Source organism: Notolabrus celidotus, chromosome 5 (genome assembly GCF_009762535.1).
Source record: "Notolabrus celidotus isolate fNotCel1 chromosome 5, fNotCel1.pri, whole genome shotgun sequence".
NCBI lineage: Eukaryota > Metazoa > Chordata > Actinopteri > Labriformes > Labridae > Notolabrus > Notolabrus celidotus.
Genome location: NC_048276.1, coordinates 17,091,724 through 17,114,918, shown reverse-complemented (window position 1 = coordinate 17,114,918; position 23,195 = coordinate 17,091,724). Strand labels below are relative to the sequence as shown.

Here is a 23,195-nt window from a genome sequence, read left to right as displayed (position 1 = left end):
CTACACGAACTGTAGTCAAAAGTAAAACTGACTCTTATGAGCCCTGTTCAGTTTAATGTACAGATTTGTATGCACCTCATTATAAACTCGTACTTATGGTCACATGTAGATATGTTTTTTTAACTTAAAATGCCATTTCCAAGAAAAGGTCTGAGCCACTGTAACGTTGTGTTAAATACAGCATACTTTGTCTGGCAGACAACTGAGAATAGTGTCTCAGGAAATCTTGTAATACTGTCATAAGAAACTGGTTAGACCTAACTCGTCATCTGGTTTCCCCTCAGGGTGCACTGCTCATGAGAAACCCTGGGCTTTCCTGGATCCTTCCTTAGATCTACACCTCGTGGGAGAGTGTCAGGAGGACGATGTATCCTTGCAAGAGAATTCTAGGAAATTTCTGTTGTAGATGTGGTGGTGCGCACACATGAAGTAAAAATAGTAGGAAGTGAAAACAAAATACCGTCAAATGCAAAAAAGGGTGGCAGAACTGACAGAAGGACGTTCCTGTAAATTATTTACAGAAAAGATACAAAAGGAGTTCTGTTTTTTTCCATTGTTTACCACAGAAGATTGTCTGTTAAAAGGAAGTGCAGCCTATGTTCGATTCTCTTTAGGGAGAGATCTGCTCATTCATACATTCTGTTGTAAGGCCAAATGACATCAGGCATAACTCCTACTGCAACACCTCTGTAAACCCTGATGAATACTCAGACTTCTAAGAAATGGTGACAGGGGGTTAGTTTCATTAGCAGTCTACAGTACATTAGGTTAGGCTGCGTATTAGGGTGTTTCTATATGTTTATCAAGGCATAATAGTCATTCCTGCACTTGTTGTTTCAGTTCATTCACCTGATTCAGCTTGTAGATTGTATAGTGTGAGAGCCACTCCTGCAGCTGTTTGTTCATTTTCCTGCTTTCAAATTGTACCTCCTCCATATCAGAGTTGAGTTAAGTTCAGTTCTTGAACCTGGGGCAGGTAAAGCACACTCTTCTGTTAGTGAGGTGAACTGAGAGGCGTGTAATACAAAGTAACTGAAAGCCATGTGAATGGTCTTGTTTTAATATAATAATTTTTAAACTGTTTTTCAGTGAATTATCACTTTTGTGGGGTCATCTTTCTAAGATGGTGCTCATGTCAATAATAAACTGCCAAGCCAACAGGCTGCTATTGTTTTACTATATATGAATACAATATGCCGGCTTCATATACTGACTCCCCCTGTGCAAGCTATAATAAGGATAATTTGTTAATATGATAAATACTTCATGGAGTGGTACATTTTGATGGGTATATGTGTGGAAATGGTTGTAGGTTGTAATTGCCTGTAATTAACAGTAGACGCTGAGGGTTCTTTTTTGCAGGAATGAGAGGACTTGTATTTCTTTCTGTGCATATTCCCTTAAAGACTTCACTGGAAAAAGATATGTGAAATGATAAACATGTTCTCACTTTAATAAATAATACTACTACTACTACTACTACTACTACTACTACTACTACTAATAATAATAATAATAATAATAATAAAAATAATAATAATAATAATGATCATGCTAAAAATAGGAATGTAAATACTAAAACATTGTGCTCAAAATGTTTCCATCTTGAAGGTCTGATCTAATAAATATGCCTTTACAGTGCACTGTATGTGTTGTGTAAAGTGTTGTGTCCAGTGGTGTACACAGGCTCTTTGGGGGGCAGGAGCAAAAATAATTAAAAGAGCGTCTGCTGTATGCCATGGGACATCAGGGCACAAAAGTTGCGATCACAAAGGGGTAGTAAAAATGAAAGGTCGGCAATCTTGGCAGTAGGTAGCCTTGGGGTTACAGGATTGGAATAGTTTTTCAAACCCCTGACATCCACAGTATAGGATTCTTTAAACATAGTGAGTCAGAAGTTATCGAAGGGGGGTCTGGGGAACCTCCCCCATCAAATTTTGAGAATCACCACATATTTCCCTTCATTCTTGTTAATATTATGTGACAGTTTGTGGCGGATATTCAATTATGTAGAAGTCATATCACATCATTCATACATTACATACAAAAGAAAAGCTACTCCCTGCATAAAGCTCACATTCTGATAAAATGTAAGCTGTGATTCGTCACATGGTCGTTTAAACTGAATAGTGTGTTGCCCACATATTTCATCAAATTATCAAATAATAAACAAGTGAAGCCTGTTCCAATTAACAGTTATCTCAGCTTGGCAATCATTGCTCCTGTGTATTAGACTACAACATAAACTTATCTCAAAGTGCTGTGAACTGTCTAGTGGGCTTTTCTTTCTCTGTGTTCATCCATCATGCCTCTGGTGGTGGTCGTATACTCACAGTCTCTATCACCTACTTTCACACTAATTTTGCAGCTTTTCAATTTAACATAATAATAATAACAACAATATAATTATAATAATAATGATAATAATAATATTAATAACAATAATAATAATAATAATAATAATACGTATTAGTATCATTATAATTATTATAATTATAAAAATAATACAATAATAATAGTGATAATAACAATTCTAATAGTAAAAATGTTATTATTACTATTATTTTATTATTATTATTATTATTATTATTATTATTATTATTATTATTATTATTATTATTATTATTATCTATCTATCTATCTATCTATCTATCTATTGAAGATAAGATAAGATAATTCTTTATTCGTCCCACAACCGGAAAAAAATCAATACAAATATAAATACAATTATTATTATTATTATTGATAATAATAATAATAATAATAATAATAATAATAATAATAATAATAATAATAATAATAATAATAATAATAATACAATAACAGTAGGGATAATAATAATAATAATAATAATAATAATAATAATAATAATAAAAATGTTATTACTATCTATCTATCTATCTATCTATCTATCTATCTATCTATCTATCTATCTATCTATCTATCTATCTATCTATCTATCTATCTATCTATCCATCCATCCATCCATCCATCCATCCATGTAGGGTCGCTCACAGGAAAACTGACATCATGAAACTTCAGGTGTGGGCCGCTACGTTGATGAGTCGAAACTACGTGCGCGTCCCCGCCCACCTGTAACAGAAACCGCCTAAAAAAGATCGCTCCCGCGGTACCCTTCACATTTAGGTGCGGCTGAGGAACAGGTGCGTCGACAATCACTGAGAGACTTCTTCAATTGAAACATTATCGTTTTTTGAGAACTTTATTTGGAATCTGCCAACAGAAACACGCAGCTCATAAACGAATAACAACTTTCTCAGTAACAGCGAGTTCAGATAAACCCCGTGTTTTTTTGAGGAGTGGGGATTTTGTACCTTCACAGCAGGTGGACGTCGTCTATTGTTGATCCGTCTTTAAAGGAAGAAGAAATGGCCAACTCGGGTCTGCAGATTTTGGGGTTCGCCCTGGCCCTGCTGGGTGTCATTGGATTGATAATTGGCACAATTTTGCCGCAATGGAAGATGTCTGCTTATGTCGGGGACAACATCATCACAGCTATAGCCATGTATGAAGGACTGTGGATGTCCTGTGCCTTCCAGAGCACGGGCCAGATCCAGTGCAAAGTGTACGACTCAATCCTGCAGCTCAACAGTAAGTAACGCACATTAAAGTAGGTTGAACATCAAAAGATCATCTCTTTTTTTATCTATCTATTTATCTAAAACATTAGAGGTGCTGTTTGGTAAAGTCCTGAAAAACTGTCAAATTTGACTCTCATTGTTTTCTCTATAGGCTCTTTAAAATATGGAAATATAACTACTTGTAATTCATCAAACTGAGCTTATCTTATTGAGAAACAAAGTTCTTTAAAACTTAATTTACTCTAAGTAAGTAAGTAAAAATTTAGTGATATAGCACTTTTAAATGCTCGGTTACAAAGTGCTTCACAGGCACAAAACATTAAAAACAAGCAAGATAGAAACAAAATACAAATGCAGAAATAATCAGACAAACAAAGCAATAGACAGACAACCGTAGAGGTTACATGTATGTTCCTACTTAAATACCTGTAGGCCTACCTTAAATGGTGTACTACTAAACATACATGCACCTGTTGAAATAGGAGCAAGAAACATTTTCTTTTCCGCCATTTTCTTTTACTATAACTTCTGAACTGTCTGCTTCATCTCTCCACTGTTAGCAGATTCCTCAGCTCGGACAAACCGGTTCAGTCACTTATTAACTCCCCTTTTATTCACACAGAGAGCTCTCATTTTACTTGAACCACACTTTGAGGCCTCACCTGTGCTGAAGAGCTTCACGTCTCAGTGCAGAAACTCTCTTAACTTTCCATTTGTGGTCATTTTGTGTTACATTCGGGGCAATGATTGACCCTGTAACCATTGATCTAGATCAGGAAGTCCAGTATGTGTCGAAACCCCCCCCATGCTGAAGAACTTGCATTACACAGCATGGGTAGTTACAGGTAAAACAACACCTGTATGAGGCACTGTTTAGTCAACAGGAGGAAGGGCCTGGCCCTGTAAACAGCTGCTTTGTCTTTGCTCTGTAGGCCTTCAAATTGACACTTTTTTTTTTTTTTGCTGTTTTTCCAACAAAGGGACCTTGACATGTATATGAATCAAACTTTGGAAAATAATATTAAATGTTTCCAAACACTGGAACACTAACCAGGCTAAATAATTGCAAGGGCCCAGCGTCACGATGATGGTATGTGGCAGTGCGTGTACTTCAGGCAAATTAATTAATTAAATGTATAAAGTTATTGGAAATCAAAATATCAGATCTAAGCAACAAGCCGCATTACCTATTAAATGCTCATCTTCATATCTTTATGACTCTGCTATCTAAAAACAGTGGCTAAATAGGTCAGTGGTAGCATAAGGGTTGTTTTATTGAACTGGTTGACAGAATGCCCTCAGGCTTAAACCGCCACACTGTCACTGAGGGAGATTTGTATCCAGGCCCCTCCCTCTATGTTTATCTCCACTCAGTATATTCACTACCATTCACTCAGAATGAAGAATGAGAAATTACCTCTGAACTAGTCCTTTTTAAAAAAAAATAAATAAATAAATAAATCTGAAGGATTATATTGTTTTATTGTTGTTGTTCTTTTTACAATGTTGACTTAGCAAAGTATGTGATAAAACCTCTGCGGCACGATGAATCTTGTCTCCTCTTCAAACATTAACACCATCCAACTTTGATAAGCGTTGTTTGATTATAGCCATCATCAGATATGGAGCCTGTGCACAAACAAGTCTCATTATTCCAGAATACCCGTAAAGGGATCAGCAAACACACACCTGAAATTTGTGAAAATTGTCACCGAAACTGCGAAAGCGCAACAGCTATATCGGACATTCTTCACATTCTAGACGTGACCCGCGTCTCTGTGGGTATAACTTTTAAAAGCTCAGAAATGTCCACCTGCTGAATAGCAGACTGTGAGTACCTGGAATTGGGAGTGTCTTCCTCCATAATGAAACCTGAAACCTGGTCAGACCTGTTTCTGAGTTGCATGCATGCGAACTACTCACACTCACACTCACTCCCCCGCCCCCGCTTTCAGAGTCCCTTCAGGCTTCCGGTTCGAGCCAGTTTCTGTGGAGCGTTGTTATAGGGAGCAGCAGTGAGACACGGGAGACAGAAGCCACTCTGTTGTAGCAAGGCAGTGTGTGTGTTTTCCAAAATGGTGGCCTCTGAACACATTCAAGAAATAAAAGACAAGTTATCAGCAGAAATCACAGCAGACATGAATTTCAAACTCCAATAAATGCTTCCTCTTTGTTGTAGTTCGGTGAAGCCTGAAGGCCTTGACACACCTTTTTTAAACCTCTTTATCAACTGCTAACCCTCTCCTGTCCTCTTCCCCAGGTGCCCTCCAAGCAACCCGTGCTCTCATGATCATTAGTATCATCGTAGTGATAGCTGGCCTGGGTGTAGCCTGCATGGGAATGAAGTGCACCAACTGTGGAGGAGAGGACAAAAGCCGCAAGTCCAAGATTGCCATGACTGGTGGAATTATCATCCTGATTGGATGTAAGAAGCCATTTTATTTCCAGTTCCTTCTCTCCATCTCAGCTGTAATGTGTGACAGTTAAAGTGATGTTTTTTTCTTTCCTTACCCACAGCTCTGTGTGCAATCGTTGCCTGCTCTTGGTATGCGCATGACATCATCCAAGCCTTCTACAACCCTTTCACCCCAGTCAATACCAAGTAAGTACAAGTGAATACAGCCTGCAAAGTCAACATATATTATGATGAAGAACAGTGAGCTGAACATTTTCTTTAGCTATGTCACCACACATATTATTTGTATCAGTTACCAGCTTTAGATAAATCCTCCCTTTTCTATAGCCACACATTTGCATATGTCCAGCCACTCCTCTACTGCTCATGAACTTCTATTTGTTTTATTCAAGTGCAAACTCTACTTGTATCACCCATAGCCCTTTGACTCACTGCACTTTGTCTACTCTAAAGGTACGAGTTTGGTGCAGCCATCTTCATCGCCTGGGCTGGAGCTTTCCTGGCTGTAGTTGGAGGAGGCATGCTGGCAGCATCGTGCCCAAGAGAAAAGTCTACACCCAAGTACCCCATCTCCAGACCCCCCAGCAGCAGCAAGGAGTACGTTTGAACAAGACAGGACTCACTTTGAAGGAACACTTTGACAATCATACCTTTAGTCCAACTCTGAATGAAAAGATGTATCCCAGGAGGTGATCAGTACAGTTTCTGTTTTTATTTTGTATCTTAGTTACTTCAGGGCTACCCTGTGATGTTACTGTAATATTATTTGAACACATTCAAGCTTTTAATAATGGCGGTTTACCTCCTTTAAAAGCCTATTGGCCTGTTGGTAAACCTCTTAGTTGACACCTGTAAAGCACTAAGTTAAGGGAAAATACCTACAAGATTATTCTACTTGATACAATGTAAAGTGCATTAGGAGTGTACAGTGTGGTTTGGACATTGGGTTTAACGCACTGGGTAGAAATCAGATTTGCCCTTGCACAGCTGGTTTACCATTCAATACTATGTGGGCATGTAGTATTTTTGGAAACCACAGAAGAAGTTTGCGACCATCATTTCCACACAATTGTGCCTTATTTATATGAATGTTACAAATCATGCAGTACCACTGTGGACAATGCTTTAATCAAGTACCAAAGTGAAACCATCCATGAATTGATCACAGTGAGTTGTTTTTTTTTTAACATGGGATTGCCAATATTTTTTTAAAGGTACAATACAGCATGCCAGATGAGTTTCTGTAATAATGTGTGAATGTGCTTGGCTTATTGATCCTGTTTTTTCTAAAGTAAAAATAGATGTTGCCACTCTCATCAAATTCTCAGTTTTTTAAAAAACTTTTTAATTGTTGTGTGTCAATGTTTGTGTTGTGTATATAAAATAAAAAGTGGAAAATTAAAATGTTTTGGTTTTATTAAAATGTGTCTTTGCTCAAGGTGCATTACAGATAAATGCAGCTCAAAATGCTGCATGAAACACAGAGACAAATGTTTGATTATTGAACATATTTGCAGCTCTTCATATATCCTGTGTTTTAAATAAGGACAGAAGAATGAGCCTGAGCTGTGAAGGACAAGTTCAAAAAATTGCATTAGGTCAAACACATTTACAGCTAACATTTATGGATTTTTGAATCCATTCACATGTAGCTCACGCCTGCTGTATGCTGGCATCTAGAAATGCTTGTGAGTAAACATGACAGAGTCAGGTTGCAGATTATTTCTCTACCAAAGCAGAAATTAGAAATGATCAGGGCCACACTTTGGCTAGAGGCCATCTTCCTCCAGGATGCTGACTACATAATGGCTCACAGATTAAAGCCTCTTTGGTTGTATTGCCACCTTGTGGTATATGAGGGTAACTGCTTTGAGTTGTAATGAACACTATATTAGTGAATGTACTAGTGCAGGGGTTCCCAAACTTTTCAGCCTGCGACCCCCAAAATATTGGTGCCAAAGACTCGTGAACCCCACTGTCCCTCAAAGTGGTTTAATGTGGCTTCATTTAGCTGGTCTGCAGAAAATGAGCCTACCTATATGAGCATGTGGCTGTGTTTCCTGTGCCTTTATAAATCAACCTACTGCTACTGATGCTTTTGATAATTAACTGTTCACTAACCCTAAATTTAGGAGTCGTCTGGCAAAAAGAAAGGCAGAAAACTCATTACATTTTCTATTTTTAAGGTTTTATTTCAAGTTTTGCCACTAATTTGTCGATATTTTTTACTATAATGGGTAAAATGTATTATTTTTAGATCACTTAAAAAAAAAATATTCTTGAGGACATCTCACGACCCCCCATTTGTGTCTGGCAACCTCCCAGGGGGAACCCTTGTACTAGTGAATGGAAATGGTATGTTATATTTTTAAGTTTCAGTGGGATTTGTATTTCCTTCTTGCTTTTTGGACCCATTTCGAAATGTTCACACTGTGATAAAATCTTTGAAGTCACTTATCAACACGGTAGAGCTCTTTAATCTAACTTCACCCTGTCTCCTCTCTCTTTCTATACTTTGTCTCCTCACCCCTCACTTTGTCATTAAATGCCTTCAAGCTGTGATTTTTGTGATTAATCAATTCCAGCAGTGACTTGCTCTAGTTCTCCTCTGTTCCCATTCTGCCTTCATTATTCTTTCCTCCCCTCAGGATGGATCTGAAAACCATAATGATTTTTCTTTTTTTCAAATGGCCAAACTGTCTGACCTCAATTTGAATCTGTCCTGCGAAGTCACACAATATAACCAATCAAGACAACTGTTTTCATTTTTAACACTACACAACCACAGGCTCATGAGTTTAGATTGAGTTAATGTGAAAGTGGCTCTAAAGTGGAAATTACATCCATTGAAAATATTGATAACTGTGCCGGTGTATCCATTGTTTATGTTTTAATGCACAGGAAAAAATGCCCCTCCAACCCCCCCCCCAATCTTCTACAAATAAGATCTCAGCTTGAAAAATGTATGAAATGTAAAATAAACCTTGTTTCTTCTTAATTACAACTCAAAACAAGATCCTTTCAAGATTGTTTGACTTAACAAGATATTTAATATGTCTTAAAACAAGTCCTTCTATCTTGATCAAATGTTACTTGTTAAGTAAATTTATCTTAAATCAAGTGGGATAAGACATTTTGACTAAAAAGGAGACAATTTCACTTGGTAAGATTTTGAGTTTTTGCAGTGTAAAAGTTAAATGTTTTTTAAAAATATTCAGCATTGAGGGCTCTTGTGAAATATTCTTTCCCAGGAATGGGAGGACTCCTTCCCTCATCTTTGCCTGAATTAAATAAAAACCTTATCTTTAGAAACATCTGCCTCTAAACATACGATTCTCTGGTAGCCTCCTTAATCTTATCATTTTTCACAGTAAACTCAGAATTCAACACCACAGCACATTTCTGTGGTACTGAATCACCGAATGATGATAAATGATCACTGTCCACCACCCTTCATCACGCTGACAGAACATAATGCACTCAGTCTGTTTAAGTGGTTGTTTAATGGACCGTTACAGGTAAGGAGGAACTGAATGATGGCTTTACTGACATGTCCCTGAGCCCTGTCCGTAAAGTGTCATCACCTCAACCAACAAGCAGTCATATACAGGTAACTTGTGGCCTCATGCTCATACTACAAGATTAATAAAAATGTATATTATATCCACAACCTACAAGCCTAAGTCAGAAATCATGACTGCAATATGAACATTTTTCTCCCCCTCCATGAAATAACAACGAAACAAAATGCAAAAGGCTCCGATATGAGATCAAATCAATCTTACTGTTATAAAGTTTCCAAAATATAACTCTACATCCAGCTCTCTCTTTATCTCTGAACATCATGCTGCATGACAATACAGTTTCTTAAGATTCACTGAATGCAAAAAAACAACCAAACAAAATAAACATTTGCTAGTTTGTTGGCCTGTTTTCTGCTTGTTACAGCACAAACATATTTATCTGATGATTTATCAGTCTCAACACTGTGTACTATTCTGAAACACAAGTTGAGATCTTATATAAATATTTGGATGCATCTCCTCATGTTTCAAAAATACATTTGATTGAAAATGGAAAATAATCAGCAAGATATAAAATTATTAACTGTAAATTCTCAGTGGTTTAAGAAATTTGAGGACGTAATTGACAGCTTTTACAATTTTTTACACTGTATAGCCTTTAGCCAACAAACAGCATGTCATCTGTCAAATTGGCTTCTCCTTGAGGTCTGATCCAATACAAGAGAGCTGCTGGAGCTTCAATTACTTAAAGTTAATGCTGGTTCTGAAATAAAGGTGTCAGATCACACAATGCATTGTGCTTGGTAGCAATGGAAGTAGGTCACCTGGACAACATGTTCTAGGTGTTGACTTGGCCTCCAAATTGACCAGATCTGACTCCAACCAAGTATCTGTGTGATGTACTGGACAACCATGACAGATCTGTGGACGTCAGTGCACACACACACTAATTAAAAGTATTAAATGCAGTTGTTATATTCCTGTGTGTCAAGCTTTGACTGGAAAAGAAACACACCTGAGTGGCAACATATTTATTTTTGTTAGTTTAATACTACAGGGCTAAAAAATAAGATGTAGGCTGAAGGCTCTAAAAAAGATAGACTTCATTTACCGTGAAATCCAGAGTATAGGTTGCATAGGTATTTAATACAGTTTGTTTTTTAGGCATTCTCAGTGGGGAAGTCTGACATCACTTTTCTGCACCGTGCACATTGCGATTTCATTTTCGAGTTGGTTTGAATTTTGTTACAGATTTAGCGGGGCAGATTTGAAAACCAAAAAAGCAATGTCCTTTCTGTTTTCATTTCAATTGTGTTACAAAATGTGCAAGCTTGAAAATTAAAGTTAAAATGAAAAAGGAAGGATTGCTTTTTCATTTTATTTCTGAGTAAAAAAAATGCGTATTCATTCTGAAAACTAAAAAGCATTTCTGAGATTGCATTTTAATTTTCGAATTTTCTTTTTAATTTGAATTATGATACTAATTTAGGAGGGGCATTTTTTTTTAAATTAAAAAGCAAATGTAATTTTCTTTTTCATTTTAATTGTGTAACTTAATTAGCATTGTTGAAGATGCAAATTAAAATGCAAGTAGGATTATGGAATATTAATTTTATTTATGAGTCAAATAATGTGCGCATATTTAGAAAATTAAAAAGCATTTCTATATAGGCAATTGAATTTTCAAATGTGCTTTTTCATTTTCATTTTGGTACATATATGCTTCCATACCATTTTGATAGCCGAGCTCAATAGTGGTAGCGATAGTTAGTTCAGAGGTATAGACACCACTGCCCCTGAACAATTTGACTAGACTCACACCATCCACCTCAGCTAAACACTTGTTTTGAATTGAGAAGTATTTTCAATGAAACCAGCACTCTACAAGGTTTATCTAAAAAGTATGCCCCCGCTTTCTTTAAATGTATTATTGTGATCTAATGAGGGAGACATGTTTAAAGGTGGCTATGTATCCAGCATGCTTTTGTGCAGCAAAAGTTTCCTCTTCTGGCGCCATCTCCTGGGTGAAATACCATAACGCAATAAAAAATCTCTCCCTGTATTTAGGTTCATGGCCACACTTGTGTATTGGACACAGCCTACTTTTAAATGACAAAAGGTGCTGAAAGTGCACCATTTAAAATAAATAAAACTACTCCTGGCCTGTCAGCTTAATACAGAGCCAAATTTGTTGATTTAGCCAAGTCCCACCTCTTAAGAGGCAAATAGCCAATCATAGCTTAGGATTTGGGGTGAAACCTGTAGTAGATACCACAGCACACCTTCAGAAGTCAAAGCGTGCTGTGGTGACCCTAGGATTAGGAAACCCTCACAGTATTAGCCAGGTAGTGAACGTAAAGGCTGATCACCATATGGTAGGCTTATGACAAATTTTAAAAATGTGTTCGTGAGTGTAAAAGGTAACCGATTACAACACTGCATATATATATATATATATATACACATAGAAACACAAGGCATTTTATGATCTTCAATTTTTATTGAAAAGCCAGTTGTTGCACAAGTAGTATCTGCATTGATCTTAAAATGTGCAATATGAATTAATCTCAGGGAGGGGAAATGGAACAACGTTAATTCATTTAATTTTATTTCACCATTCTCAGAGTCTTACAATTGAATTCTTGTTTCATGAGAACATGGAATGATTGTTTTCGGTCCTCATGAATCATTTATATCTTTAATATTCCTTTAACTTGCTGAACAAGTACAGAATTTGTGGTTTGTTGAATTGTAGAACAGTGGGACATTTTGACTGTAAAAACACCTTAAAACTCTGGTTTGGAAGGATAAAGCAAAATTCCCTCCTGCATTCAGTCATCACAGTACAAGTACACAACATTAAGACTACTGACTAAGTAGTCCTAAAAATTGGAAATACATTACAGATCATTTCTCCACTACTGCCACTGACTGCATAAATGCATAGGCTGCTTTAGAAGAAAATACATTTGCAGTGGACGGTGAACCAAAAATTAACAAGAAATTTGAATGCTGCCAAAACTAAACCCAAGATGACAGATTGTTGTGGTGGGAACTCTAAAACAGAAATCTCACAATAGCATCAACATTCACAACATTTCAGAAAGTGCAACTTTTTAATATGGTTATCAAAGTTCTACCCCAATTCACCACCAAAAAATGGGATCGCTACTTGATCTGGAAAATGGATTTGAGGTTAAAATTTCTTCAGCTTCTTACTTGTGAGTACCAAGAATATAGAATGGTTTGAATGTTGTTCCTGTCTGACACCAAATCAAACGTTACTTTAAATTTATATAAAAAAACAAAGATATCCTCCATACTTGGGTGCCAATAATCTTAGCGAGAGTTTTATTTACACATTTACAAAGATGCAAATTTGTAAGTTTATTCAACAAACCAAGTTATTTATCTGCCAATATGAGAAGGTGATGGAGGAGGAAAGACGGCACACCACTGAGTACCGTCTACTCAAACATCACCACCTATCCGGTCTTATCATACATGGGACAGGGGGAGCTGGATTAAACTTAGATGAGTGTGAGGCACAGGGTGTAGCGTCAGGAGGGCTGGGAAGGTGTTATGGGTACAGACGAGTCATAAAAAGGAGATAATAAAATTACAAAGAATATTATTTAGCTTCCTTCACCTCCTGCCTCCACTTCCAGAGCTCAGCGATGTCCTAAAGAAAAACAAAACACTGTTAACATGGCGGCACAAGAGTGATGCACAGGAGAAAGGGCATTAGAAAGGTCACTGGAGGTCACTCAGGTCTTCTGACCAGGGCTTGCTGGTTGTCCCTTGAGCTTGTCTAAGGACAAAAGGTGACGTGCGTTTGAAGTGGTGGAACCAACTTTGTCGAACACTCTTCCTGTAAATATTCTCTCAACTGTCTCTATTGTCACTTTTAAAAAACTCTTAGACACATTTATTTAAACCGGCCTTCGGCTCACCTTGTACAGACTAATGTTCTAATTATGCTATTGTCTGCTTCTTTTACTGTTTTATGATTTCATTTTAATTTGAATATTTTTCCTGTGAAGCACTTTGTGATTATATTCTATGAAAGGTGCTATATTAAATAAAATGTTTTGTATACTTAGAACAGTAAGTAATTACATATGTTTTACCCTGCTCCACACCTGAACATTAAATTCTGTCTATTTACTTCTGCTATGTGTTTACCGCCTCTTTGGATCTCACAGGTTGTATGTCAAAAGTTTAATAAGCAACAAATTCTGGAATCAGTTGTAACCATAGACTGTATAATTAAATAATGGATGCAGTATCCGTGACATCATCCATCTGTTTCTGAGGCACTGTTTTGAAGCAGATCGTCGACAGGAGCCATATTGGATATGCTGAAGTCAACCTAACTGCTGTCAAGCCAGTGTGAGGTAAAGAGGCGGGCTTTGGTAATCTTAATATCTTTAAAATTGCTGTGTTATGAACAAATGGAAATAATTTAACTTTTCTTGGTTGTAATGTCTTTTTGAAATATGTGTGATGAATATTGGAAGAAGGGTTTAGTGAGTACTGTACCTTGGGCTCAGCAACGTGGTAACTATTCTTCACAAAGTTCTCAAACTTGATCTGGACTTTAGGTAATGTCACCCCCTGAAAAACATAAAGGACTGCGTTAAATCATCAAAATTGTTGATTTTCATGGCATCATATATAAATCGATGGTAAAAGGATGTTGAAAACAGCAAAAAATTGTGTGACACCAACCTTCTTCACTGTTTCCATCAACTTGGCTTTCATCTCAGGAATTGTCAGGGGGGCTTTGGGTGTTGGAGGGGTTTTAGGTGACTTAGCACCCTTGCCTTTAGGGGTCTTTTCCTTGAAACAACAATAATTTCAGATACTGTTAGAGGGAGACCATTTCTTGTTGGTGCAAGCTGATAAACACACAAGATTTATTGTCATTTCTGAGTTTTAAACATATGAATAAACTGACATGTACATTCATCAGTGTTTCAATAGAGGGTCACCATGCTATGCAGTGACATAAAATGAAACGGTGCAGTCAATGGTCATTCTTTACCTGCTTTTTGGGTGTAGGGCCTGGTTTGGGGCTCTTTCCATTCTGAGCAGGTTTCTTTTTGGACGGTGTTGTCTTTGCCTGTAATATAAGTGCTGCAGTCAGTGACACAGGACTGAAAGTCTATTCAGGTGGATCTGCTGAAACAGTTTGAGCAGACGCCTACCTTCGCAGGTGACGGTTCCTCCTCATCTTCATCATCCTCATCATCTTCATCATCCCTAGAAAATAAAAAGCATAAAAATCAAACAAAAGTAAGATTGGTAGAGGCAGATGGCAGTCTAACATGAGTCTGGTTCAGCTCGAGGTTTCTGCCTGTTAAAAGGACGTTTTTCCTCGCAGCTGTAACTAGCTAAATACTGTGAGGTACAATGCTCTTGGTGGATTAAGATGAGATAAGACTGTCTTACCCTGTCTTGATGTTGGGTCTTTGTTAATAATTCAACATAGAGTACGGTCTATGTTTGTAAAAGTGTCTTGAGGTATAATTGTTGTGCACTGAACATATAAAGATTGATTGATAAGATGGAAAGAGAATCTTTTAAATCCAAAAACCGTTTATCAAAAGGTGAGTTTTTCCCCAAAGTTCTGTCATTATTTGTATCACACGTTAACATACATCAGTGTTAAATGCTCATTTGTGAAGTGTCAAGTGATTTAGCTTTGATAAAAATTATGCAACATAGATTATGTATGAATCAGCTGGTTAAAAGGTGTAACGCACAGCAGAGACGCTCAGCTGGCAGCTGTGCGCCAGGTCTCCACGTGCGCTTTTAAAGAGGATCAATACGCAACTGCTACCAACAATGACACGGACATGATAGTTGACATCTTTAAAACAGGACATTTCCCCACCTTTGGATACAAAACCAACAGACTGGTGGGAATTGCTAGTACACTATGTTTGCAGAGCAGCAACATCAGAACCGTCTGGGCTTTTCTGCCGCTGGACTGATTATGACCCGGTTGCACTCCCGGCTGACACCCGAGCGTGTACACACCAAGGGAGAGGTTCCGGTGGCTGGTGGTGAGGCTTTCAGCAGTGTGACTGCCCCCTGGTGGCTGGCTGCAGTATAGGTCAAAAAATCCATCTCCCCCATTCATTTGAATGGGGGAGCAGTCAAACTTTAAAAATTAATACCCGTCGTACAAATGTTTCTCATATCCGTATGCTGTGGTGATATGTAGTTAGTATTTGACTGTTTTGTGTTCAAGGCCTCTGTTTCCTGAAAAGTTTCCTTTTCGTTAGTTATTAGAGTTTAAAAAACGGGGTTTGACTTCCGGGTTGCCTTTGATTCATAGCCGCCGTAGAGGGAAACTTCAAAGGACACACAGCGACGTTACGCTGTAGGGCTGAGCTTATTACAGTGGCTTCACAGGCTCTGGCTGCACAATGGCTGCGCCCAGGAGAGGGATTTTTTGGCTTCAGAACCGTACAATGGGAAGAGGCGGAGCAACGCTTTCCATTTTATTTACAGTCTATGGTACACACTCATTTTCTCCATAAGAACAAGTAGACAGAAAACTGGACATTGTGAGTCTGAATTATTTTTCAGTTCAGTTCTCTTGTTGCATTAAAACCACAATTAGTAGTATGAGCTTTCACTTTATAGGACTATGTCTGCAGAGATTATTTTTATGAGCCTGATCGTTGATATTCAGCGTGTGAAACATGTTACCCTATTCAATACCTTCAGTTTTATGCATTTCGTTGCTTTGGAAAATATGATTTAGGGGGAAAACAACATATTTGGCATCGTTTTTGACATAAGAAAAAATATTATTTTATTGATAGTTAAGATTTCCAAAGATCAATGTTTGGAAATACTTATAATTTACATCCCTAATTAGGAGATCTGCTTTTCAACAAGAAATACAAACAGGTAAACCAAAAACATCCATTCAATCATTAATGAAATGCCAAAACCCTGCAAACTGATTATCAAATGTACAAGCAGGTCTCTCTCTCTGTCTCTGTCTCTCTCTCTGTCTGTCTGTGTCTGTGACTCTGTCTCTCTCTCTTCATGATGGAGTCCCTGCTCAGACAGCTAAGAAGGGTAAAAGTGAGAAGTCACCTTTTTGATTATTTCTAACTGCCCGACAGTAATACAGCTTAAACTGGCTAAAATTCCTTCAGTCTGTTTTCAGTTAATAATTAACACCTCTGCTCTGCAATGATGCCAGCTGCCATCAAAATAAGAAACAGCACAGCCAAGTGAGCACACAGGGATGCTGTGCCTGTCCAAAGTCCAAGTGAAAGACCAAAAACACACATTGTTTCCTGTCCCGTTATTAGCCTTAAAAATCCCTTCAGGCTTTCCATACATATGAGAGAAGTACTGCAGACCATGTGGTACAAACACAACACAGTCTGCAGGATTTTTTACAATGAAGAGGTATGGATTATCATTTAGGGAAGTGAGTGAGAGGTTACTAACATAGTAATGAGGAGTATTAGGTGTGTGGTAGGAAAGTCAAATTGATTCAAGTAATTATTTTTGATCGATGTGATTTGTTAAAGCGACTGACCCAACGATGTATGAGCAGGTTATCAGAATGTGACAATCTGTGTGCAGCCTTGTACTCACTCATCATCCGTGTCCTCATCGTCATCATCCTCCTCCATTTCCATTTTCATTTTTTTCTGCACAAACGTCGAATGTCAAAGTTAGATGGAAAATTGAAGTCATTGAATTTGAGCTAATCTGAGGGGGAGGGAGTGAAAAGGGAAACAAACCAGGGACTTGAGGGCAGGGGAGGTGGCAGGTCTTTTCTTTGAATTCTTAACGTCTTCCTCCTCCTCTTCTTCCTCCTCTTCTTCCTCTTCATCAAAACACTGATCAGCTTCCATCACTTGAAGAGAAAAGAAGTAAAAATTGATTTAAAACTCTGAATTTGACATGTGATCGGCATCGGACACTGAGAATTTATCCAGCATTCTTATCCCCCAGTGTTAAATACTTGATTCTGATTGGTCAACACTCCAAAGCAACGGCTTGTTATTTCTTGACAGCACACTGATGCTTTGACTCAGGGGTCCTGCTCACCCTGTAGGGGTTCCAATCCACTGCAACCACCTGCTCACTATACATGACCCCTGTTACTACTAAACAGTTTGCACAGTGTGGTAAGAGATACTCACTGATGAGGTGCTGTCCGCTGAGGTGGACTGGACCAGAACCTGCCCTGAGACGGAAAATTGCCGGGGGTGTAATTGTGAAACCGCCGAGACACACCTGCAACAAAACACACACATTACCACCCATACTGTTCTCTACAGGATCCCTCTACACAGCATTATTTCACAGAACTCTTCTTTTCTTACACTTGGCAGGGTGGAGGGCTTCAGTGAAACCAGCACCGCTTTGATCTTCTGCCCCTCTGTGTCTTGTCCTTCCACCTCCACCGTGTGAAGTTCGTCTTTTGTGCTTGGGTCCACACAGGCCTGGAGAGGGCGAGAACACATTGGACTTTAATTCCACATCAACTGAAGAGATGTTTTCACACAGGCACCGTGTGGTTCTGCTCAAAGAAACTAATGAGTCCAACTGTTTGAGTTTCCATGGAAGTGTGAAAATGAAGCAGATTGATGACAGGATTCTGTGATAGACACTACTATTAAATCCATCTGCTCATTCCTTAACTGTACAGACACCAATCTGTACAAGCACCTCTAACAACCACTATGGCTAAATTTACATGGGACTTTTAATTCCTCTTTAATTCAGAATAAAATTAAATCCTCTTTAAAAAGATTAAAAATTACCTTGTAAACACCTAATTCTGAATGAAAATGACCAGTCTGAATTAAACTTGAAACCAAAGTAAGTGGGTGGTTTATTCTGATTTGAAATCCGAAATTGAATAATTCCTTGTTCACGTATACTTTAATTCCACTTTAAATTAATTCCGGTCGTTCTGCTTGTTCGCATGCTTGTTCTTTTGTCCTGTCGCGATGACTCACATATTCCGCGCTGGCGGGCACATATTCCAGGATGGCCACCAGAAGCGAGCGTTGGACTCGAGCCGAGACTATTTATCATACTCCTCAGCTGACTAAAGTGAAGTGTGTGTCGAGCTGCTTATTCAAAACTATAATCAGAATCAAAGCGAAAATTGTACTTAGTGTGGTCTTCCATGTTGTAACCGAAAATAAAAGGAAGCAGGAACTGGAGTCTGTTTTCTTTGTAAATACGTCACGCCTGCCCCTGTCCAATCAGAACCCTTCCTAACCCTCAGACCATAAACAGAATTGAATAAAGACGATTAAACATATAAACCTCAATTCGGAATTACTATTTCCATGTAAATGCAAAGGAGAATACTTTAATTCCAAACTATTTAATTCTGAATAATTTATTCAGAATTAAAAAACATCACGTAACCATGGACTATGTGTGTCATTTGGTTACCATGATAACATGTATCCTGTGCCTTTTTCTTTTTAAATGTCAAAGCCTGTAAGGCAGGTGTGTTATGCTTGTGACCGCATTCCTGTTATTTCTTTTCAGCCAGCCAAATCAAACAAACTACTTCCTTATTCCTCTTTTTCTATTTGTTTAACACCATTCGGGATTTTAAAGTTTATAGTCAATCTTTCTTTATGAGCTCTTTCATCTCAGAGAACATGGAAAAAAAACAGGTTATGTTAAGCGCAAGACTCACTTATAGCCCAAAAGGAACAGTTTGTTAAAAAACAGAAACATCTTTGGGGAAAGAAAGCTCCAGATACGATATGATTAAAGAACAATGGGACAGCTTCATGAACTAAAAGACTGGGGGAAGCAACATAACTGTGTGAAGAATGTATGTTAATAGCCTTTAATATGTAAATAAAAACAAATGTAAATGAAAACTTAAATGTAAATGCCCACGGTTTCCTGCCAACCTCTTTCATTAATTTTTTTTTATTTATTAATATAATTTTTTCGTTTTGTTGTATTTATTTATTTACATATTTACTTATTTTATCTGATGTTGTCATAGTCAATTTTTATGTTTTTTTTTGTCTTTGTGTTTCATTCTTGTAAAAAAAAAACTAAAAAAAAAATTATTTTTTTTTAAATGTTGGCCCCCATATAATCTGTCCTCTTGTAGCACACAAGTGACCATATTTTCCAAATGCTGAGAGGAGAAGCATATAACTTTAGCTGCTAATAAAGAACACTTTTCATTCATTAAGCCATTAGTAACCTGACAAGGGATGTCTCAGAAAACCGCCAATGTCGAGTAGTTTATTTAACACAGCTGAGCACAGTTATCCCACATTATTTCAGGCCTACAATAATAACAAATATTACTAATTTATTTGACTGATTCATATTTTGGTGCTAGCAAAGGTGACGCCAGGAGGAAGAATATGTTCAGCGAAAAAAGCTGACATGCTTTCATTAGTTTCCGTGTTTTAAAGCATCTCTGAACACCTCAGATTTCAGGTTACTCACCATCCTCAGATCAAGCTGATGCTCAAAGTCATCGTCCTCAGGGTTGAACACGACCTCCTTTCCAGCTTCCAGGACACACCCTGATGAAAAGATTTTAATAATAAGTTAACTTTTTAAGCAAAGTAACCCAACAGCAACAGCTTAAAAGGTGTAAGCAAATAATTACTGGGATTTAAGCTTTTTACAGGTTAGTTGTTTTGAAGGCAATGTGTTGCAATATTTTACATGCACACAAGAGGGAGCCATACACAAACTACTGGTATGATAATGCCCACATGGCCTTTGCTATGGGAATCCTCTTCATAATGGGACATAACTTTATATAAATATCAATAACAATTATGTGGCATATTTCAACGATTCACTTACTGTGTGTTACAAGAATGTCAGATTTTCTATGTTACTGTCCTACGTAGTATTTATGAACATGGCTTCTAATTACATTTTAGTACAAAAAACCTTTACTACGTGTTGGACCCACAACATGCCATTTAAACTTTTCATCAAGTCCAAACACATCCTCAATGTAAAACGGTGACACATTTCATTGGGTCAGATATATGTATCGTTGCAAAATTCCGGGAATTTCCAAAGTTGGAAACTTTCCATGGGAATAACTGGGAATAAACGGGAATTTACTAAATTGAAGGTTGGCTCTTAATTGGGAACTTAGGAAGAGCCCGTTGCCTGAAAGGGTTTAGCAAAAATACAGAGGCTAGGCTTGAGAAGTTTGAGGGAAGATGCTTTCTTATTCACATGTAGAATGGGACTTTTTTTGGAGGGAGAGGGGCTCTTTTCATTTAACATTTTGAATGGGACTCTGTTGGTATAGCATTTTTGTTAATTTTTGAATGGGTTGGGTTGGGGGGATGAGTAATATTTAACTCAAAATTCATGTTTTTTGTTATTCAATGAAAGAAATTGATTGTTCAATAAAATATTTAACACTTGATAGTGTAGAAGTTCTACATAAATCTGTTTTAATTGTATTATTTTGGATGGATGTCTGCTTATAACAAAACAAATATTTATACTTGGAAATCCCACATTTCCAATAAATTACCCTCAATTCCTAGTTTATTTATTACTTAGTTTTATTTTCAATTCTTATCCTTACCCTTTTTAAATCTATTTTAACTATTTGTATTCTTAATTTTATTGCTTTAACTTATTTTAATTACACATATTTTATTGTTAGTGTGCATTAGTCTCTATTTTATTTTAAATTGTATTATTATCATTATTGTTTCCCCCTAATATGTCTTGCCATTGCTTTATTTCTGCTTCTTTCTTGTTTTTCAATTGCTGTAAAGCACTTTGGGTTGCATTTGATTTGTCTGAAAGGTGTTATATAAATAAAGCTTGATTGATTGAATTCACTTCAACTTCCCATGGAAATTGTCCACCCCTTTAAACCCCTATATATACGTGATAAAAATCTAGTAAAATATCACCCACATTAAAAAAGGGGGGATACAAAGTCTACTACAATTCACAGTATGTTACCGTCACGGAGTTTCCTTTCTGCTTAATAAATATGTGACACACATAACATGAGTTCCCATCTCTCAATGAGACAAGAGGTTAAACCAGGTGAAGGGCCAGTGAACCTCTATGTTACAATGTGTAAAGTGACTGACAGCTAATTCAGTTCAAGCTAGGTCATCCAATGTATAAAACAAAAAACACAAAGTGTTTATTGGGATAATGGGGGAAAAGCATCTTATAAACCTCAATATAGGAGAAGTATGGGGGTCTTTTAAGGCAGCATGGTGCCGCATGTGTTTGTCACGTGTCTCCCTGACAACTAAAACCTCACAAGCCAGTTATATGCTCTAATTAGTTCAATAATTAAAATGAAATATACGAGAAACTAAGACGTAATGTTAACCTCCCATGGTAAGAATTGGCCTTAAATGCTTAAATATCAACATTGTTGCTTAAATATGGGCGCCGCCATGTTGATGCTCTAACACGTGTAGGCTAACTAACTCGGTCGATTTGAACCACGCTGTTCTCGTAAACTCATTCAACCTCCTGATACAATGTTAGAATACTACCCAATGTCACCCCCGAAGTTAAACGATATGAAAACTGTGAAATTAACCCTTATTATAGGACAGATTCAGCTCAGTTAGCGGCTAACTTCACTGTTTTCTCTGATATCAGCAGTCTCAATGAGGACACAAAATGTGACGTTCAACAACTTCAAAGACACAAAGTCATGCCGACATTATCTCACCGTAAAGGAAGGTCTGTGGGGCCATTGGTTCCTCGTCCATCCCGTTCATTTTGCAAATATTAAAACGCTGACAACAGGCTGCTTGACTGAAATGGAAGACAGACCAGCTTCAACTACTAGCCCCCAACTAACGTGCTACTCAGCGCCTATCTGCTGTCTTCTTCTCTGGTCCTCAGGGCGGAGTCAAGACTACCAGCGCCACCTACCGTGTCACCTCAAACTATGTCTCTGTTCCGCCCTGGTTCCGCCTGCTATACTGATGCTATACTTTTTTTCATCTGTTGTACAACAATAGCAATTTTAAAACACAATAAACAAGTAAAGCGGGTTATAAACACTCAGTCTACGAGAATTCTGCAACTACTAGAATGACCATAGCAGTCATTTTGACTGCTCAGACATTATTTGCATATAATTTGGATAATCAATAAAAAGATCTAAGAATAGCTGCATCAGTATCTTCTTTTAAAGCTGAAAACATATTTTTATCGAAAGGCATTCCTGTAATATTGTGTTATCCACGATGTTACATTTATTTTAATGTACTTTTATTCATGGTTTTCTTTTATTCAATCATTGTTTTATTTGTTTTACTGATTTTAATTGTTTTATTTTTTGATTTCTTTTAGTAGTTTCTCTTTTACTCTTTTTTCAGCTGTTCCTCTTAAATTGTCTTGCCAGCCCATATACCCCCCCAACTTGAACTGAAACCATTTTCTTTGTGAAAAAAAACCAAAACAAATGTATCCTGCCTTGAAAATAGGTTGGTGTCATCATGACTGATGAAAGTGTTTCAAATTTATAAATGAAATTATAGGTTATGTGTCCTTTTAAATTGTTTACATGTGTAAAGCTGCTGTTAGTCGTGATATTAACATCAGAGATTTTGAAATGTAAACACTGTCACCCTCACCAGTTTTTGC

At 37.3% G+C, this 23,195-nt stretch overlaps 2 protein-coding genes across 2 annotated transcripts; one reads left to right on the top strand and one right to left on the bottom strand.

The window, feature by feature from the left end:
• Positions 1-3,129: 3,129 nt before the first annotated feature.
• cldn7b (claudin 7b) lies at positions 3,130-7,422 on the top strand. Its single transcript, XM_034684023.1, has 4 exons — positions 3,130-3,612; positions 5,863-6,027; positions 6,120-6,204; positions 6,472-7,422. The coding sequence occupies exons 1-4, from the start codon at positions 3,390-3,392 to the stop codon at positions 6,623-6,625; spliced, it is 627 nt and encodes a 208-aa protein (XP_034539914.1). The 5' UTR covers positions 3,130-3,389; the 3' UTR covers positions 6,626-7,422.
• A 4,706-nt stretch (positions 7,423-12,128) lies between these two features.
• npm1a (nucleophosmin 1a) lies at positions 12,129-22,550 on the bottom strand. Its single transcript, XM_034683251.1, has 11 exons — positions 22,273-22,550; positions 20,031-20,110; positions 17,912-18,031; positions 17,729-17,822; positions 17,324-17,439; positions 17,175-17,230; positions 14,753-14,807; positions 14,590-14,667; positions 14,274-14,384; positions 14,085-14,159; positions 12,129-13,224 (listed from the first exon to the last, which is right to left on the bottom strand). Exons 1-11 carry the CDS (start codon positions 22,319-22,321, stop codon positions 13,174-13,176), a joined length of 885 nt encoding a protein of 294 aa, XP_034539142.1. The 5' UTR covers positions 22,322-22,550; the 3' UTR covers positions 12,129-13,173.
• Between the last annotated feature and the right edge of the window lie 645 nt (positions 22,551-23,195).

Coding starts and splice junctions, on each gene's coding strand:
- cldn7b (XM_034684023.1), top strand. CDS start 3,390: ATGGCCAACTCGGGTCTGCAGATTTTGGGGTTCGCCCTGGCCCTGCTG. Junction 3,613..5,862: donor CTCAATCCTGCAGCTCAACA/GTAAGTAACGCA, acceptor CCTCTTCCCCAG/GTGCCCTCCAAGCAACCCGT. Junction 6,028..6,119: donor AATTATCATCCTGATTGGAT/GTAAGAAGCCAT, acceptor CCTTACCCACAG/CTCTGTGTGCAATCGTTGCC.
- npm1a (XM_034683251.1), bottom strand. CDS start 22,321: ATGAACGGGATGGACGAGGAACCAATGGCCCCACAGACCTTCCTTTAC. Junction 14,160..14,273: donor TGATGGAAACAGTGAAGAAG/GTTGGTGTCACA, acceptor TATGTTTTTCAG/GGGGTGACATTACCTAAAGT. Junction 13,225..14,084: donor ACCACGTTGCTGAGCCCAAG/GTACAGTACTCA, acceptor GTTTTTCTTTAG/GACATCGCTGAGCTCTGGAA.